Below are 20203 nucleotides of genomic sequence, written 5' to 3' on the forward strand. Positions count from 1 at the left end.
AATCCATCAGTTACCAGCTCTCAGGACCCGTATGACCTCCGGTAGCTGGATCATTTTACGCTGGGTTTTATTTTATTCTTTTCCTTCTGATGTTTAAAATACCCCGGGCCTGATTCTCCATGGCACTAAGGTGCCATTTCCCTGCCAGAGCAGGGAAAAGAGGCCTTCGTTTAAAGGAGAATATCGTTCCATGTAACTTGCCTTAAGTAAACCAGCCAAAGCAAATTGGTTCAAAGAGATGGTTGTTTTTTAAACAAACCAGCAGGGGAGGCTGTAGCAGTGCTTTCAGGGACATTCACCCCGCAGAGAGGTCTCCTATGTGCCACTTATGTCCCACTTAAATCCTATTTTGCTGGCTTGCATAGGTCTCGTGCTGGCACTCTGCACAGTGGTGAATTTTACCCTTAAGAAAAATGCCCTGAGGTTGCTCTAATTTACACACCAGGGGCTGGAAAGACTATTTATCTTAAGTAATTATCTGGCTCCCCTCCCTCCATACGTGAGCATGCTACATCTTTAACGCATTTTGTCCTCACAACCCCCCTTGTGAAGTAAGGCAGTGCTATCATTGTAGAGATGTGGAAACTGAGGCACAGAGAGACTTTGACTTGTCCAAGGTAATTTATACGCAGTTCAAGGACCCTTTATGTTACAGAACAGTCTGAAGGGATTCTGGTGTAATTGAGGATCAGGCCCGAGAAGTACAAAGATGACTTAAAGCTATCTTAACTTCCTCCACCCCTGTATCGAACGTGCCTGAGAATCAGCCCCCAGGACTTCCCTGGGAATCGAGGGTACATCTCTTGGCAGTGCTGGATGGGGCCCCGAGTGAGATTTGTGGGCCTCAGTCATAAACATGCCCCCATTTTAAGAGTGGCCCAAGGCCCACTGAGGCCCCAAACATGCTGCCCTGGGATATCAGCACTTAACCCCTCCCCCCAGTTATTTGGGTGGATCTGAGGGCAAGATTAGGCCCTGTTTGCAAATCAGATAATCCGGGCTGCCTATGCTAATCTGATTTAAATCAGACTCAAGAGGCTTGACTCTAATCCGTGGCACCTGGGCACATGTAACCCAGTGAAGCCTGAAACAGAATCCAGCTTAGACCGTGCTTGGCATGGCACGATGCCCCCTGGGTCATTTAGGGCCCCGGTTGAGACAGCGAGTTGCTGTCTGCGCCCGGTAATGGGAGTTCAGGGCGACAGCTGCCTTGCGGGTTGAGAACGACAAGGAACAAGGGAACCATGTCAGAAAACGGCACATGAAGATGCCGCCAGGAGACCTCAGCTGTGCGGATCTAATTTACCCAGGAAGAGTTCAGAGACGACGAGACGGGTGCTATAGGCCTCTAGACAGAGACAGATTCAGACAGGATTCATGCTCAAGACTGATGCAACTCCCGAGCCTCCCCACTCCACCACTCCTTAGCATTTAAAGGCACCAAACGGTCAGTCAGCGTCTCCTTAGCCTGGCAGCACCCTGACGCACCAGTTTCAGAAGCCAGCTCTTTGCAAAGCGGCAGGTCGGTGAACTGATCGGCTCCAAATAACCAAGAGCAGACAATTATACGGGCTATAATGACTAAACCTTAAGGCTGGAGAAACTGGTTTCCCAGGCGCGCATCCTGCAGCCAGCAATAGCCCGGGCTGTGACCACTGCCCCATGGGTTAAGAGTATTTAAGACAAATGCCTTAGTGGTGGCTAGGATTTAGTTTGGGGTCCAGCCAGCCCATGGTAACAAGCCAAGACGACGATTACCTTCTGGGATTGGGAGCAGTGTGCTGCTCTGACCCTGACCTTCCAAAAGCCATTTTTTGTCTTCTCTGGCTCCTGAGAAGCCAATGTACAGACCTTACCTGAGCTCCTAGGCAAGGGGAAAGGAAATCAGAGCTGGGATCCACCAGCCAAAGGACCATGCACCACTTCAGTCTCATTTCAAGGGCCCGGTTCCCCCACTGCCTTGCACATGGAGCCTGATTTACATTTACACTAAGGCCTTGCCTACACTAGAAAGGGTGTCACTCTCACTTTAAGGTCCCTTTACATAACCGGAGCAGTGTAAAGGAACCTTAGAGTAAATGGGAATCAGGCCCCTTTTGAGTCACACCAGCGCAAAACAAGTGCAAAGATTGGTGGTATTTTGCATTTACTTTGCCCAAGGTAAAGGGCAAGAGAGAATCAGGCCCTTAGTTCTCAGACTAGGATTTACATGGAATTTGTAAGGGTATGTCTACAAGGAGAAGTTATCTCAGAAAAAAGTAGGATGGAAATTTCAGGGCTTGTCTACACCTGGGGTTATTCTGGAACAGTTATTCAGGAATAACTCCATGTATAAAGACAGGTTTCAGAGTAACAGCCGTGTTAGTCTGTATTCGCAAAAAGAAAAGGAGGACTTGTGGCACCTTAGAGACTAACCAATTTATTAGAGCATAAGCTTTCGTGAGCTACAGCTCACTTCTTCAGATGCATATCGTGGAAACTGCAGTTTCCACGATATGCATCTGAAGAAGTGAGCTGTAGCTCACGAAAGCTTATGCTCTAATAAATTGGTTAGTCTCTAAGGTGCCACAAGTCCTCCTTTTCTTTTTCCATGTATAAAGGCTCTTATTCTAGAATAAGAGTGCCTTAATCAGCTTCATCCGCTTTGGAAATTGGCCCACACATGGAGTTACTCAAGAATAGGTATTCTGTTTTAAATTACCTTAATCTGGAGTAAATCTAGCGTGTAGACAAACCCTAAAGCACTATAGCTATTCCAGAATACAAGTGTCCACACAAGAGTTCTTCTGGAATAGTTTTTGTAGAACAGTTTATTGCACAATAGCTATTCCGGTCAATTCCTCCAGTGTAGACAAGGCCTTTAGATTTTCTGCAGACCCTCTGCACAGGAGTGAATTTGAGCCTGTACGGAACAAGCGCTGCTCCTATTCCCTGACTCTGAAGATTCCGGGAAGGCTCAGGACGAAGCCAAACAAACAGCTTTCCCCCCAAACAATGTGAAAAACAACTCCCATAAAGAGCGAACGCAGAGAGGCAGCTTCTTCCGTTCTGCAGGGTTGATGGGAGTGTTACACCAATAGCAAGATGATAAAATTGTAAAGCACACAGGGGCCTGCGGCCCTTTGCCACCACTCTGGCAGGGTAAAGGGGCCTTAAAATAGTTGTAAGTGTAAATGAGAATCAGGCCCCAACACTGCAATCAAGTCAGCAACTTAGGACTCGCTGTGATTTCACGCCATGCCAGGTTATCTCAATTAACAAAGTTTTAGTACCTCACCATGCAGGCAAATTTTGTCAGCATTTTAATGCTCTCCACTCCCCCTGGTTATTTTGACAGCCCTGCAAGATCATTAACTGTTCTGAGTACCACACTTCCATTCAAGATCATTACAACATCATGCATACATGCTCCCAGGTGGAATCTCTTGTCCCGGAAGTCGTGGTGGATGGGGATTGCTCCACACTTCGAATTAAAAGTCTCAATGTTGTGTATAGGAATAAGGTAATATCCCTTTAAATAGTTTGTGAACCCTCATGTGGTGCTCTCCATGGTCTATGGTTTAGAAGCTGCCAGAAACACGCCCACTCTGTTAGCTGGGGTTGATCCTGCTGGCAAAGAGTTAAGAGGACTCTGCTGACTCACTGAGAGGCAGGTGACTCATTGCCATGCCTCTGTATAAAGGAGGTGGGAGAGGTGGTTTATAGGAGGAGGACCCGGGGTGTGGGCTGAGCAAAAAGGAGGGAGCCAAGCAGGAGGAGAAGGTTTGAGCTGACCTTCGTGTTAACAGAGCCAGGGGATTGTTTGCACTAAATGGGATGGGTTTATACAGTAATAATACTGCCTAGCTCTTAAACAGCACTTTTCATCAGCCGATCTCAAAGTGCTTTACCAAGGAGGTCCTTACCGTGATCCCCATTTTACAGCAGGAGAAACTGAGACATAGAGCAGGGACATGTCTTGCCTAAGGTCACCCAGCAGCAGAGCCAGGAGTAGAACCTACATCTGCTGAGTCCCCATCCAGTACTTTACCTACTAGGCCACACTGCTTGTTAGCAGAATGGGAAAGGCACCTGCCCGTGTCTACCTGCAACTTGCCTCCGGAGACCTTTCCATCAGCGCTCTGCCATCCATTGCCCTGTAGCACTACAATGTATGGCTATTACAACCTTCCCTGACTGCCACGACCCTGTTACCCGTCCGCACTGCACCAGAATAGCATCAGGACGAGATGGGATCATTGCCACAAACAAGGTGACAGCACTCACTTTGCTGGCAGGAAACGCTGTAAAAATAATGAGAAGCCGTGTTCCTCTGCAGAAATTAGTTCTTGTGAATGAACTTGTGGGACGGTGAATTCCGATTTCACTTTCCGGTTTTGGGTTTTGGGGTATTGTTTTGTTTTGTTTTTTAAGAGTTTTTAATATTTGAAGAACTTGATTTATTTCCTGCTTCTCTTGTAACGGCGTTAGGCCAGATCCCCAAGTGGTGTAAATCAGCGTAGCTCTTTTGAATGTACTGGAGCTACGCTGATTTATACCAGCTGAGGATACGGCTCCGTGACGCCAATGCTGATTTATCCTAGCTGGGGATCTGGCCCATTGACTCCAGTGGAGTGACACCAGTCTACACCAATTAGTCCAGTCTGGTCCATTGACTAGACTGGAGTGACACCAATGTTAACACCAGCTGGAGAGTTGGCCCTTTGACTTCAATGGAACCGTGCTAATTTAAACCAGCTGGGGACCCCGGGCCTACAGCTTTTCTTTGCCATGCAGAAAATGATTTTCCCTAACATATAGATTCCTAGGGCCCAATTCTAGGTGGCTCTACAAAATCATAGGACTGGGAATTAGAGTTGCACTGACTTTAAGGCTCCTTTACACCACCAGAGCAGTGTAAAGGGGGCCTTGGAGAAAATGAGAATTAGGCCCATGATATTCAGTGCCTTCTTTAACCCTGCCCCCATCCCTCCAGGCCTGGTGTTTAAGGAGTGTTAAAGGAACCAAAAAAACATGTCACCCCACAACTCTAAGGAAACACACACAGCACAAGGCAACTCACCAGATCCAAGTGGTCCTCCGTCTGAATGCAGAAGAACAGAAATAAAGCCAAGAGGCACAGTTACATTGACGCCTTTCGCCAACTGCTTCCAAGCCCAGCTCCAAAGGTCTGATTCTCATTTACACTAAGGCCCCTTTACCCAGCTCTGGCAGGAGAAAGGGGCCCTCAGGTGGCCATAAATGATATCAACATCCACTTTAGGACTCGTTTACACTGCCATAATGGCGTAAAGAGGCCTTAGTGTAACTGGGAATTCAAGTCTTCAGTCTTTACTGCTGCGTTCTCATGAGCAGAAATAAAGAAGCTAATGCATTTATCTTCCTGAGAAACTTCTGCAAAATAGCTAAAGCATGCTCTACACACAGTTTGTGCACTGGTATAATTATATAGTTTAGAAGTATGACTTTTACCAATACGGTTAGACCCATTCAACCCCTGTACAGGAAAGTATAAGCATCTTTACATCAGTCTAACTGTGTCCACACTAGGGGATGCTGCATCCCTTTAACGAGACTGGTATAGTTAACGTGGGACAACTTGTGTGTGTAGACAAGGTCTCAGAAACTTGGTGTGATCCCCGTCTATTATTTTGGATTTGAACTGGCCAATATTGTTTTGTTTTTTCAAAACTTTTCCCTGGCTTTTTGTGCATTGGAATCTTTTGCTTCATTTTATTTTTTGCATAGACAGTTTTGACGGATTCTCTTCAGTCCCAGTCCTGCATACACTCATGTGAGTAAGTAACTTTCAGCATGCAAGGCCTGGGCTACACCTAAAAACATAGGTTGACCGAGCTGCGTCGCTCAGGGCTGTGAAAAACGTCACACTCCAGGAGCACAGCTGCCATGCAGTACCTTTGCTGTTATAGCAGCTGTAATGTAGACATATTCTGAGTGCTCTGACTGGGACTGTCTAGGCTGAGAAGAAAGGTGTGAGGGGGTTTTAAAACCAAGTTAGCTAACTCAATACCTGTGTCTTCACTACAGAGTTAACTCCAGTTATCTCTCAAGTTAACACCACTCCAGTTAGCAATTCCTGCACAGAGGGCAGGTCTACATTGCAAAAAAGCGGTGTTCTTAACTTGGGTTAGCAGCTTGAGTTAAAGCCCCGGGGGAGCCTGGGGTTGACTTTGAGCTCTCACCCAATTTAAAAGCGGAGTTACCGTGTCTTCACTGCTATTTTAACCCAAGTTAGCTAATCCACATTAAGCTCACACCTTTTATCTGCAGTGTGGACAGAACCACAGTGTTGTGTTAGCAGCTGATGGGTTAACTCAAGCTGTAATCTATACCCCTTCACGGGCCAGTCAGCGTGAGTTAATAACACCACGCTTGAGTGAAGGGTTTGTGCGTGTGGACAGGACGCAAGTGAGAGGCAACGCTCAGGTTATAACTCGAGTTTACTTTGCAGTGAAGACAAGCCCAGAATGAACATCCCTTTCCCGCCAGGGCTTGATTCTTATTTACACGGAGGCCATTTTACACCGCTATGGGCATCCAAAGCTGCCTGAAAATGGGTATAAATTACACTTTGTAGTCACTTCATGAGGGGTTTAAAGGGGCCTGGGCATAACTGAAAATCTGGTCCACTGTATTTACGCTTTCTTTAAAACTTCTTTGTGTTACCAGACACAGTCCTAGTGCAAAGCAGTCCTAGTCTAAACGAGAGTCGGGCCCCTAAAACAGAGCCAGTCATACACCTTTACAATCTGAGAATCATCAAATCCTAGCAATGGCGGGCTGGAAGGGACCTCGAGAGGTCATCTAGTCCAGTCCCCTGCACCTGGGAGTGATGGGCTACTCCTGGGGAACACTGCAGTAGTCTATAGCAACACCATTGTAAACTGCAACATTATGGGTCATTACTGGGGAATACTAAGCGTACTTTATAGTAATAATCCAGCGGCACCTCTGTCATCAGCTGCAGCATAATGCACTGTTACTGGGAAATACCGCAGCAGTCTAGAGTAACAAGCCAGTGGTAACACCCCGGCTTGCTGCAGCCGGATGGGCTATGACCGGGGAATCTGGTTGCCAGTGGGAGCTGCCGCAGCCCAGACACTGAGAGAATTCTCCCTCCGCCCCCTCAGAATTCAGCGGCACTCACCAAATGGTGCATCAAACCCTTTGCGCCCTGCGAGGTGATCACGCGTAAGTCCGGCTTGCGGCTGTTGGCGGCGAGCTGCGTGCCGTGGGAGGGTGGCGGCGGTGACTTTGCTGGGATGATCTTGCCCATGGTGTTGCCGTTTGAGACCGGGAGGAGACCCGGCGAGGCTCTGGCACTGACATACCCATTTCCTGCAAGGAGGGGGAAGCAAAGACATTTCGGAAACAGTCGGAGGGGGAGATGTAGGGCTCGGTTCTCCATTGCCCTGCACCTAGGACCCCATTCTCCATGGCCTGGCACATCTTGCAGTCATTTACACCCCTGCAGAATGAGTGTTCAAAGGCTGCAAAGCCAAAAAGTAGGGGCGTGGTTCTGACTTAGACGAAGTCCCCTTTACACCATGCAGGCAGAGCAATGAGGGCTTAAAGTAATTTCTGCCCATTTTGAGGCCCCTTGCACTGCTAGAGTGACACGAAGGAGTCTTCGAGTAAAAGAGAATCAGGCCCAGTGATCCTTCCTTGCTCTCAGCCTTTGTCAGTTGGGTCTCTTCGAACTGGGAGCTCTTTGGGGCAGGGGCAGTCTGACAAAAATGCCCAGCGCCCAGCTTAGTTCTCAGCTGGTCCCACCACCACAGTCTCTGAGCACCTCACAAGCCATAATGAATTTTTGTTGTCATAGATTCCAAGGCCAGAAGGCATCGTTGTGATCATCTAGGCCAGGATCCCCAAACTTTTCACAGTCGCACCCCGCCCCATCCCTGTCCGTGCGTCCCCCCAGGAGCCGGTAGGGCCATGGCTGGGTGGGAGGGGGGCACGGATGGGGTAAGTGGGCCAAAGATGGGGCCGCAGCTGGGGGCGAGTCTGGGTCCAGGGCCGGGAATGGAGCCGTGGCCAGGGGCCAAGGCTGGGGGTGGGTCTGGGAATGGACCAGTGCCGAGGCTGGGGGCGGGGCCAGAGTAGGGCAGGGTGGCGCTCCCTCCCCACCCCCCATGGGGGCTGGCCCAAGCCCCGCCGCACCCCACCCCAAATGTTCTTCCTTGCCCTCCTCCATGGGGGCGCGCCCCACAGTTTGGGGACCTCTGATCTAGTCTGACCTACTGTGTAACACAGGCCAGAGAACTTCCATAACATAATTCCATCTTTTTGAAAAAGAGCCAATCCTGATTTAAAATTGCCAGGGATGGAGAATCCACTGTGAGCCTGGGTCAAGCTATTCCAATGGTTAATTACCCAAAATTGTGCACTTTATTTCCAGTCTGAATTTGTCTGGCTTCAGCTTCCAACCTTTGGATCATATTGGACCTTTCTCTGCTAGATTTAAGAGCCTGTTACCAACTATGTCTTTCTTATGTAACAATGCTGCCCTGGCTGAGGCTCGCACTCAGAGCCTTCAGCATCTGAGACGGATATGCTGGCAACTGTGCGAAGAAGGAACCGGTGAAACTGATTTAGTTTTAAATCTGTGGCAGTGCTGAGATCTAAAGCCAGCTCTCCTGAATTCCAGTCTAGTGCCAGCCCATCCTGGTCATACAACTCTGCTATAAGGCAGAGTAGAGTTGTTATCCCCTTTTTAGAGATGGGGAACTGAGGCACCAAGATTTGCCGAATGTTGCACCAATGTCTGGGACTTGACCCCACCTTTCTAGAGCCTCAGTCTAGAACCGTAACCACCAGATCACCCTTCCTCCCACTTACTGGGGCCTCCAGACATTACTGCAATACAAGTAATAAATAAGGGCCTGATTCTCATTTATAATGGGCCTCTTTGAGCCATTTTGGCAGCATAAAGGGACCTCAAAGAGGGCATAAATCACAGTCACACTGACTTTAAAGTGTAACTGAGAATCAGGGCCCCTTATCCCAACATCCCCGTGAAGTGCAGAGGTCTGCCCTCCTCTGCACACACCTCCCCCCCGCATCCCAGTTTAGAATTTTACTTGCAAAGCACACACACAAAAATGATAAAAAGATTTGATGAATGTCAGGAAAAGAATAAATTGGATGAGATTATTGTTCTGATGAGATTATTATTATTATTATTTTTTGAATAGGCCCCTAAGATAGAGAGACATTTAGCAATCACCAAGATTCAGCCCTCATATTCATCACACATGAGACTGGGGAAAATAGCTCACTGATTGCATTATTAATCAGATTCACCATCGCGCTACGTCTGCATTTCAGGGGGTGGCTTGGTGGCAGTGGTGTTTCAGACATGACATGTGCCCAGCTGGGGTGAAAACCTGCTCAACCTGGATACTGGTCAGTCGTCCCAGAGGTCTGACCCACCTCATGATTGCTCTGGTGCAGGGGTCTTCAAGTGAGTTGTATTGTAATTTATACCCACTGATTACCCTGCCAGATCTCTGACTCCAAATGGTAATGCCCTGACACTGGAGGGAGGTGGGCGTGGGCGTTTACATTGGCCTGGGGCACAAATGCAGTGTTCTGCACAGCTACAAATCTGGAACTGCACTGAAGTCAATGAAGCCACCACACCCCTATACGTGTCTGACTTTGCTGAAGCTGATGGAAATGCTCCCACTGACTACAGCTGGGCTTTGGCTCAGGCTCCGCAGAAGAGGGGAATCAGGCCCAACGAGAACGTGACGATGTGTTGTCAGATTACTGGGCCCAATCCTCAGCTACAGCTAAGGAGCGTTTGACACAGCTGAGCAGGAGGGTGATGGCAAAGCTGTCGTAGAGCCCTCTTTGCTCTCATCCGCTTCTAGGACTGCTCTGTCCTAGCTTGGAACCCCCCAAGTAAGTTAGAGAAGCCTCAAGGCTGCTCTAATTTGCATTGGCTGCCAACGGCCTCCAGAATTTGGCCCGTAGCAGAAGATCACTGGAACATAAAGGAACTCTGGCTGTGCCCCTTTCCTTGGCAATGCCCCTATGCTGGCCCTGGGAAGGGGGTACAGTCAGAGCTGGTACAGTGGCTGCATACCAGTCAAGAATATAGAGGAGGGAACTTCTGGGGGGAGTTGAATCTGCTCTGTATTGAAGGAACATAGGAATTGCCAGACCCGTGGTCTATCTGGCCTAGTATGCTGCCTCTAACCAGTACCAACTGCTGTCGCCAGTACCTGCTGCTTCCAAGAAAGCGCCAAGAACCCTGGTAGCAATGGGATAGCTTGCCCTTGAGGAAGCTTTCCTCCTGACCCCAAATAGTTAGAGGCCGGCTTATGCCCTGTAAAGGGGCTCGGAGGGGTGTGTGCACCCCTGCATCAAATGCAACTCCCGAGCATGTTGGTAAATCAGTACATTAGCCTGGTCCATGGGTGCACTGTGTTCTGCATAGACCATATCTCGTTTGCAAGGCCACCAGCTTTTATATTAATTGATGATGGAGGTGCATAAAATTTCCTGTGCGACCTTCACCGCTTTCAGCAAATTTCTTTTCACAGCCGCTTGCTATAGAGTTTTAGGCAAGACCATGTGCAAGCAGAGTGGGGCAAGGCCAAATAATGTTCAAAACACTTATGTTTTCCAGCGATAAGGCTTCCTTAACATAAGACGCACAAATGGCTCCCATGGTAACCATTTTGCCTTACTGTCTGGGCAGATGTGGGGGTGTATATTGCAGTGGGCTGGCTGATGTGTATGTGCAATACTTCCCTCTGCTGGGTGGAATCAGAACTTCTCACCATGTGTCATAAGCCCTATACTGCTAGCAGGGATTCTCCTTGAGTTCAAGCAGCATGGGCTTGCACTGTAGGAGCAGGAGGATCTGAGTTCTAACCCTGAATAGCAATAATTATGCAATCCCCTGTATCCACAGAGCTGTGTCTTTCAGGGGGTTGGGAGGGGCAGTGCAGGGACAGGAGGGAGATGTGGGCTGCAGGTTGAAGTTCGGCTGAAGAAAAACCTCACACATTTGAACTCCTCTGCATCCCACCCCCATGGTCAGCAGCACGGCTGGCCAGATGCCTGCTACTGTTTGCTGGCTATCTGCCAGCATCTAGCCCAGAACCCTTATGTGGTGTGTTAAAGCCACACAGGAAACATGCTGCTCTCAGAAACCAACGTGACACATGTCAGCTGTTCTGCTCTGTCCCCTCCGCTGACCGCAGGGGGGCAGAGGAAAACAAGTCAGCAGAAAAGCAGGATCTCAGAGCCTTCTGCTCAGGCCCAGTTCCCCTCAAAAGCCCTGGCTGGATTCCCAGCGACATCCATCGCCGCCGGATCAGACACTCCATTGGCCACAAACGTCCGGCACTTCGACCCAGAGACTGTCCTGTGTTTCTGATCCCCCATCTTAGGGAAAAGGGAGGGATATGGAGAGAGGGAGCTAAAAGGCAGCAGTGCTGGTTTCAGATGGCCTGCAGTGTATTACTGCTCTCCCGAAGACCCTTGTCCTCTAGCCCTGCATTGTTCTGCAAAGCAGGACTCAGTGTAAGCAAGGGAGGGCTGAAAACACGGGGCCTGATTCTCAGTTACTGTATTCCTGTACTTGGGCGGGGGGACACCTTAAGATGTGTCTGCACCTGGATCCTGAGATTGTTTGCAGCCAGCCCAGCCCCGCAGGTAAGTTAGAGCAGCCTCATGACTGCTACGCTCTGCTCCCTATGGATCCTGACGAGCACAGAATAGCCACGGCAGAGTGTGCTCTGGCCGTGCCCCCGATCTGCCCCCTGTGAATCCTAGGGATCGGAGAACAGCCGCAGTGGAACGCACTCTGGCCAGGCCCCCTAATCCCCTCTCTCTGCCTGGGGCTGGATGCTGGGTATGGAGCCAGTACGTCAGCTCCACACTGGTTAGGAATCCCCAATGTGATCGAGGCCTGTGGTCAAAGGGAGGAATGCGCCCGAGGTCACAGGTGATCTCACAGTGCTGACTGGGTGCCTGCCAGGCTCAGCTCCCTAGCTGAGGGAGCGAGAACAGAAGAGAGGCGTTAGTGACGGGGACAAGGCTGGAGGAGGGGAGCGACTGCCTCAGGTGGAACCCGAAGTCGAAGGCTGGCCCCAAGATTTTGGAAGCTCCATAGAGCCCCATCCACCTAGTGAATACGAGGAGCGTGCCCCCCTTCCCCACTTCTCTGCCCCAAAATGCTGCCATCTGAAGTTTGCCTGGGGCTTGGTGGGGACAGGGGCTAGATGGGATCTTGGGAATGAGGCCTGGGTTGAAAACAACAGGAGCTGAGAGAATCGCAGGGCTCCCTGCAGCCCCGCTTCCATTTCCTGGAGTGGCTGGAGGAATGAGAGGAATGCTTCAGTGACGTCAATTCTGACATTCATGGGACCTGCCAAGCTAGAAGCTGGAACAGCCGCTCACAACAGCTGACGTGGGGGCCGGGAGGAGGTGGGGGAGTTTCAGGGGGGGATTTGACAGAAAGTGACAGAGCGTGTCTCTGCCTGGAGGTACAGGCCAGTCCTTAGTGTCTCTTTCCCAGCAGCCCTGACTTTGCAGATGAGCTCGAGCAACAAAATTCAGAGCCAGATTTCGAATGCTCTGAAGACCCGGGGACAGACTCTGGTCCCTGCTCCCCACTCTGGCAATATACTGGAGGCCTAAAGGCACCACAATGGGACAAGGGAGGGGCTGTCTGACATAAGCTGCCTTATGGTGAACTGCCCCCACAGCCAACCCTGCATATGGGGCATGCTGGGCCCTGGCTCCTAGTGCATGGTGCGATAGGGATTCTGGACTACATGGCAGCCTGGGATGGGCAGCACAGAATCAGCACAGTGGATGTGGGGTTGGAGTTTGGCCCTGTTCTAAAGGGTCCATGTGGCTGTAGGATCCAGAGCCCAGGGTTTTCAGTCATAAGCCAGCATCCTGAATCCCACTTGGGAGCGTAATTCCAATCTCTTTTACATCAAAGCATTCAGGGCCAAACTCACCCTTGATTGAATCCCCTCTATGCTGCACCAAAGTGACTCACTCTCATTAAACCCAGCCACTTCATTTGGATTTAGGGCTCTTTTTGCTTAATTTTGCTCATTATTATTGGAAGTAACAGCACGGGAGCACCTAGAAATCCAACAGCGATCAGGGCTGCCCTGCGTGAGGGGCTGTACATGCACCTGATATGAAACCGTCCCTGCCCTGGAGAGTTTACCATTGAAACAGACACAACGTGGGACAAGTGGAGTATTATTAGCCCCATTTTACAGATGAGGAACTGACACAGAGGACCCAGTTCTCATTGACACAAAGTCCCTTCATCCCACTCTGGCAGTGGATGTTGTAGTTTAAGGTGCCTTTATGATGTTGGAGTGGTATATAGGGGCTTTAGCATAAGTGAGAAGCAGGCCCTAAATGTCTTGCCCAAGGTCACAGACGGAGTCCGTGATACAGCTAGGAATTGAACGTAGCTCTCCTAAGTCTCGGCCAATTGCATTGGCCACACGGCTACTGTTCTCCTCCACCAGACTAAGCAAAGTTTGACTCAGATTTAAATTCTATTGGGCTTATGTCTCCCCTGAGACATAACTATAAAAAGGGGCAGAGATGGGAGAGAAAAAATTATCCCCTACAGCAGAGTCAGGAACCAAACCCAGATCTCCTGCGCCCCAGACTAGCAGTTTAACCACAGGCCTATCCCGTCACACAAAATTTACTGACCTGAAAATCCACATCTAAAAGACTTGGTAGTGTTTGAAATTGCACTTCAGGCCTGACTTTAGCTGTCTGAGGGGATCTTTACTACCAGTAATAACACCTAGCTCTTTCCATCAATAGAGCTCAAGACACTTTACAAAGGAGGGCAGTATCAATATCCCCATTTTACAGGTAGGAAAACTGAGGCACAGAGCAGGGCACTGACATGCCTACAGTCACCCAGCCCGTCAGTGGCAGGGCTGGCAACACAACCCAGATTTTCTGAATCCCAGTCCAGTGCTCTAGGTCAGTGTGCATCCAAAAAGGAGGAGGGCTGCACTCTTACTCACCAACTGGGCTTGGGCAAGCTCCGTTGGTGTTGTTCAAGTCTCCCCCGAGCATCGCCCCTGGAAAGCAACAAGAGACGTGGAGACAAAGTTAGTTCAGAACTCAGTGCATTGAGCAGTGGTTGACTATTTGCATGTGAGGCAAGGGGGGAAATCAACAGTGTTACATTCCCATCGAGAAAATCCAGGGTAAAATGTACAGCACTTCCAGGCGTGGAAACAATATCTACACAGATACATTCCCTTTGGGCATACACCACAGTCGCTCATTCCAAAATACTAGGCTTGGAAAAGAGCATGGCTTTGCTGTTCCGAGCCTTCCTGAGGACACACGCTCTGCAGAAGGGAATCCACCCCCGGCTCCAGGACTGGAAAGAGGATCTATCACATAACATTTGCACCGAATGGAAACCATTCCCAAGGCGGCTGGAGAGGCGTGATGAGAAGCCTGCCGTGCTGGTGTCATGTGAAGATAAACGGTTGGGAAGAGCTGCTTTTCACTTAGGGCTTAGAAAGCTCTTCCCAAGGAAGGTTTGCTATTCCCAGGGAATCAAGCCCTTTATCCCCTTTGAGTTTGCAACCAGATTTTGAGTTTTGTGAAGTTATTTGCTATTTTGAATTGTTCAACCACATCTCGAGACTGTTATTTCTTCCAGCAATCCGCACTTTCTCTCCCTCACTATAACCACCCAGACAGCTGGGAAAGGAACCCAGGAGTCCAGATTTCCATTCCACTGCTCTAACCACTAGCCCTCACATCCCCTCCCAAAATCAGGAGCTAGAACCCAGGCATCCTAATTCTCAGTCCCCTGCTCTAATCACTAGACCACGCTTCCTTCACGGAGCAGGAAAGAGAACCCAGGAGTCCTGATTCCCAGTCCCCTGGTCTAACCACTACACTGGAATCTCCACTCAGAGCTAAGAATAGAACTCAGAAGCCCACATCCTCAGATGACTATCTGCTCTAGGATTTTCTGAACCAGTAATTTCCAGTGGTAGATAATTAGGGCCAGATTTTAATTTACCTTAAGGTCCCTTTACACAGCGCTGGCAATGTAAAGAGGCTTTCCAGGGGATATACATTACAGTTACACTCACTTAAACGCCCTTCTACACAGCACGGTGCGAAGCAGCCTTCGTGTAACTGACCTCAGATTCCTGATGTTCTAGGACAGAGACACACACAGTACACAGGATTCTGCATCCTCGTTTCAGAGATGCCTTGGAGCCGCGGGCGCCAGCCTTTACCTCACACAAGGCAACCACATGCTCTGCTGCATTACCGCTGCTTTTGATTTAGAAACGACAGTGCGGCTCGCTGTTCTCCTCTGACATGCGTCGAAAAACGCACTTTACACCATGCAAATACAGGATTTCTGCGACGCACAAAAGGGAAGGCTGATGGCAGTGGCCTCAGGGGGACCTCTGAACGGATGGGGAAGGAATGCTCTCCTCTCGAAACAAGTGGTTCAACCCAAATCGATTTTTCCATGCCCCATTTTTCGGAATTGTCAACCAACTGAAAACTCTGTTCTTTGCCCAGCTCTAGGGGTGATACAGGAATTGCGTCTGCCATTTGCATCGCATGAGATCTTTGCTGGGCATCCAGGACCTGTTCAAGTATTATTATTATTTATTGCTTGTACGGCAGGAGTGCTTACGAGCCCGAGTCACGGACCAGACCCTACCGTGCAAGGTGCTGTAGACAGCAGATAGAAGGGGTGAGGGGTGAGAGGAATGAAGACACTGGTGCCCCCTCTTGGCTATTCTAGCATTAGGCCAAACACTCACCCGCGCTGGCTGGCCTCTGCGGCAAACCCGGTGACACAGTGTTTCTCTGCAGGGCCGGCTGCTGTGGTGAGAGGAGTCTTGGATCCGTCAACGAAGAGGTCACCAGCGACTGGGTCACCAAGGAGCCCCCGGGGTTGCTGAACTGTAACGTGTTTTGATTGGTCACCGGAACCGTCACTGGCATGGCGAAGTTCGGAGCGGGCACTGCAGACTGAACAGAGAGGCAGATGAAAGCGGGGACTGCAGCTGAGGGAGTCACCCAAAGGCACTTCGCCAAGGAGCAGGCTTCTGTTTGGTTCACGGCGCGACAACGGGCCAGATCCTCGGCCTGGAATGCAGCGACACTGATGTACACCAGCTAAGGATCTGGTCCAAACATGCACCCTGTTCATTATTGCCCTGCAATTTGTGTGGTCATTTATACGAGTGCAAAGTGGGTGAAAGCTAGCACCATTCTCATTTGCTAGCATTCTGCAGCCACTTTACATTGGTGAAAATGGTGGAGGGCAGTGGGGAATCTGGCCCCAGGCACAAAGGGGCATGGATCCCCTCCAGGAAGACGGAGAAAAAAGGGCAAACGGATGTCCACCTGGGCACACTGAAGCTAAAAAGCATTGTAACCTGCTGCTTTGGGGGAAGAGGGGTGTTGACTAAACGCCTGCATATATTTACCTCCAGAGCTCAGCAAAGTGGTTTTAAAACAGCTCACAGAGAGGTGGAAATGTCTCAAAGCGGCTCCCTTGGAATGCCAGAGCGGGGAATAACGCAGTGCTCTTAGCACTGAATCCACAGGAGACAAGGGCCAGCAGCTTCCCTTCAACCTCTGAGGGAGATAAACGGAGCCCCGTGGAGTTTTAACAGACCAGGTCCTCCGCTGGTGTGAGCGGCCAGGGCTCTTTCGAAGTCAGCGGAGCTACGCTGACTTACACAGCTGTGGATCCAGCTGAGTCTATCTCAGTGAAAAGATCCTGTCGATTCTGCACAGAAGTGTAAGATCCCAGGGCCCTACTCACAGCTACTATCTGTATTCCTGTAGCACCCAGATGCTCTGATCAAGATTGTGCGAGGCTCTGTACGGATACACAGACCCAGCCCTGAAGAGCTTCCTCGGACAACTTTGCTATTCCCTCCATAGTAGTATGAAGTTTGATAGCACCTGTGCTCATTCTCAGGGGAGCACGGTCTTAGGGTTACAGTACTAACCTACCCTCAGACTCTGGGGCATTCCCACCTCTGCCACAGACCCTATGAAAGACCTTAGGCAAGTCACTGAATCTCTCTGTGTCTGAATTCCCCACCCCTTCAATGGGGATAATAATACTTCCTTTGTCTAATCAGATCGTAAACTCTTCAAGGCAGTGACCATCTTTTACGAGATGTATGTACAATGGGGTCCTGTCTTGTCTCACTGTGCATGCTGCAGAAAGGGCCCCGATTATTATGTATGTTCTGTATGGTGCTAGCGCCTAGGAGTCCTGGACCCGGATCCCACGGTGCTAGGTGCTGTACAAACATAGAACAAAAAAGACAGTCCCTGCTCCACACAGCTGACCCCAACTGGAGCCTCTAGGTGGATACTGTAATAGAAAGAGTGACAGATCGAAGCATTTACAAGGTGCAGCTTTGCTCAAGAGAAGCAAGCTGCAGATGGCTCCTATCGACTCCAGTCAGTGGAAAGACCTGGGGCTCTGACCTTCAAAGCAGTGGAAATGCCTCTAATTCATGATCCTTGGCCCCTGGCTCAAGGGACAGATTCACCTCGCTCGGTTCCTGTTAAAGCCAGACTTTGCCCAGATTATCCAATCACTCTATCTTATGCTCTTCATTAGCGAGAGCAGGCACCTGCTTGGAGGCTCTCTCAGGGCTTTGCTAAAACCCTCTTTTAATTCCATTGGCCTTGTGAAGCCAGGAAGCTTCCCGGCCTTTTGGTGTCACCGAGAAGTCATTACAAAAGCGCTGCTGGGCAAATGCAGCTTTGTATTGCAGGAGAGGAAGAACGAGCGTGAGAGAGAATGGCGAAGTCGCGCCTCTGTCCTCCCAGGAGCTCCTGGCTTGGAAAGCCACCCCCCTACCAATCATCCCCCACCTCCTTCAAAGATCTCCAGGGCATCCAGCTGTTTCAGGCAGCAAGCAGGTGCTAAGGACCACTCTCTGCTTGGGGCTTCTGCTGCCACAGATCACTTGACTTGAGCTTTAAGACTGCAAGCTCTGCAGGGCAAGGGACCTTACGAGCCAGATTCTCCTTGACGCTAAGGCCCCTTCACACAGCTCTGGCGTAGCTTTATGGCCACTTTTTTTTTTCCCGCTCATCCCCCCACCCGCCTCCCACACACACAGCCAATGTGGCATAGAGGACACTCAAGGCTGGTCTACACTACAAAGTTACATTGGCTTGACCACATTGCTCCAGGCTGTGAAAAATTTGCAGCCGGAATGACGCGGACCTAAGCCACAGTGTAGACACAGCTAGGGCCAGGTCTACACTTACAAGCTTACAGCGGCACGGCTGTCCTGAGTAGCTCTCCCGTGGACATAATGAAACCAACTCAACAAGCAGCAGCAGCTATGTTTGCGGGAGAGCGTCCTGCCGACGTAGTGCTGTGCCAAGAGAGCTCACGCTGGCAAAACTCTGTCGCTCAGGGCGGGTGTTTTTTTTACACCCCTGAGAGACAAAAGCTTTGCCGAGCTCAGTGCTAATTGAGACACGGCCTAAGCTGGTGAAAGAATTCTTCTGTCAGCCTCGTTCCTGCCTCTTAGACCACGTCTCCATTACAGACACTATGTCGCCCTAACTTTCGTCGGCGTGTAGCCACCGCTATTAAATCGCTTGTGCGCGCGCACGCTTGGCTCCTGGCGTCGGCGGGGCACATCCTCACAGACGCACTTGTGCGGACTGTATTGCCGGGGTGCGGCATTGTGGGAAGGCGGCTGAAAGCCGGTAATAGTCCGCAAAAGCAAAGGTGTGTCTGCACGGACACTGCGGCGTCCTAATTACGTCAACCGTGACTCGACGCCGCTTGGGGAGCTGGTGTTACTCCATCGGTGTCGAGAGGCGCTTACGGGGGCAGGAGCGCAATTTACATGAAGGCACTTCCACAGCTGGGTTGACAGAGGGCAGCTTACGTCGATCTAACCCTGTCGCATACGCCAGGCCTCAGAGAGATGGATACAGCAACAGAAGAAATCCTTCTGTCGTTCTGTAGGAAGTGTCTACACTACATCGATGCAGCTACTGTGGCATTACTAGTGTAGACACACCCCGACTGTCAGTGAGAATCAGGCCCTTAAATGTTTGGCTGTGCACTTCTACAATGCAATAGTGCGCAATAAATAACAAGAAAGAAAGAAAGACTAACGAAGGGCATAATTCTACCCCAGATGCACGTGTGAAACCTGCTGACATGAGAGTTACATGAATGGATTGGAGGACAGGATTCAGCACTTAGCTCTTAACTATCACATTGCGCTTTTGAACCACTAACCGACCAATCTTCCCCATGCTCCTGCCCAGGTGGGGAGAGAGTTGTGCGCACGCAAATGACCACTCAACCAGCAGCTCTCATTCCCCCAGAGGCCAGCAGCTGATTGCAGAACTCTGGGAGCTGCAGTGTTACGGCAGGCAAAGGTTTGGAATGAACACAACAATCCAAAATCCGGGGGTGAGGGGGGGAAGGTTCATTAATCAGCCAAACGCCAATGACTTTTCTTTTTCTTGGAAGTCAGTTTCAAATGCACTCAGAATGCAGAACCCTGTTAAGGCCAGTTTCTCTGTACCAGGGAGTCCTGAGCTTCCCCGGCAGATGAGTTGTGTTAGTTCTCATTATCACACAAAAAGCTGGTTAAAAAGAAAAGCACCTGCTCCAACAATCCACAATTCAATCCTGTTGCAAGAGAGGTGAAGTCAAGGAGGCAGATGCTCTGCTTTTGTTACTAATCAACCTGCTTCTGGGATGCTGCACACTGCAAGGTTTTGGGGACAGGGACTTTCCTTCTTTTATACGTGTTCACAGTGCCTAGCATAATGGGGCCCTGGTCCCAGACTGCAGCCTGTAATCACTACTATAATACAAATAATAAAAAATGCATTGGTTGATCGCACCCCGTTTCCCCATTCGCCTGCCCTTGGGTAACTATCTGCTCCAGGGCAAAGCGAGTGCTGAATGCTACACACTCATCTGGCAGCGTCTTATACCCACTTTGCACTGGTGTAAATGATAGGACAAGGCGTAGGGCAGCTGAGAATCAGACCCACAGATTTGAGGGCCAGAAGTGACAATTGTGATGGTCTTACTCTGACCTCCTGCGTAGCACAAGACATAGAATTTTACCCTGCGATTCTTGTACCAACGAAGACA

The 20203-nt window shown here is 50.0% G+C and overlaps 1 protein-coding gene across 9 annotated transcripts in view; it reads right to left on the reverse strand.

The window, feature by feature from the left end:
• Positions 1–20203, reverse strand: part of MEF2D (myocyte enhancer factor 2D) — a 176623-nt gene that overhangs the window by 17893 nt on the left and 138527 nt on the right. For 6 of the 9 annotated variants that reach the window (XM_078850524.1, XM_073323277.1, XM_073323280.1 and 3 more), the window contains 4 exons: positions 15849–16059; positions 14061–14117; positions 7169–7359; positions 5063–5083 (listed from right to left, as the gene is read on the reverse strand). In XM_078850524.1, coding sequence (XP_078706650.1) covers positions 5063–5083; positions 7169–7359; positions 14061–14117; positions 15849–16059 — 480 coding nt within the window. The remainder of the gene's footprint in view (positions 1–5062; positions 5084–7168; positions 7360–14060; positions 14118–15848; positions 16060–20203) is intronic. The other 3 variants (XM_073323282.1, XM_073323281.1, XM_073323283.1) reach the window with 1 other exon arrangement.

The sequence above is a fragment of the Lepidochelys kempii genome, chromosome 24 (genome assembly GCF_965140285.1).
Source record: "Lepidochelys kempii isolate rLepKem1 chromosome 24, rLepKem1.hap1, whole genome shotgun sequence".
In the NCBI taxonomy this organism is placed as follows: domain Eukaryota; kingdom Metazoa; phylum Chordata; order Testudines; family Cheloniidae; genus Lepidochelys; species Lepidochelys kempii.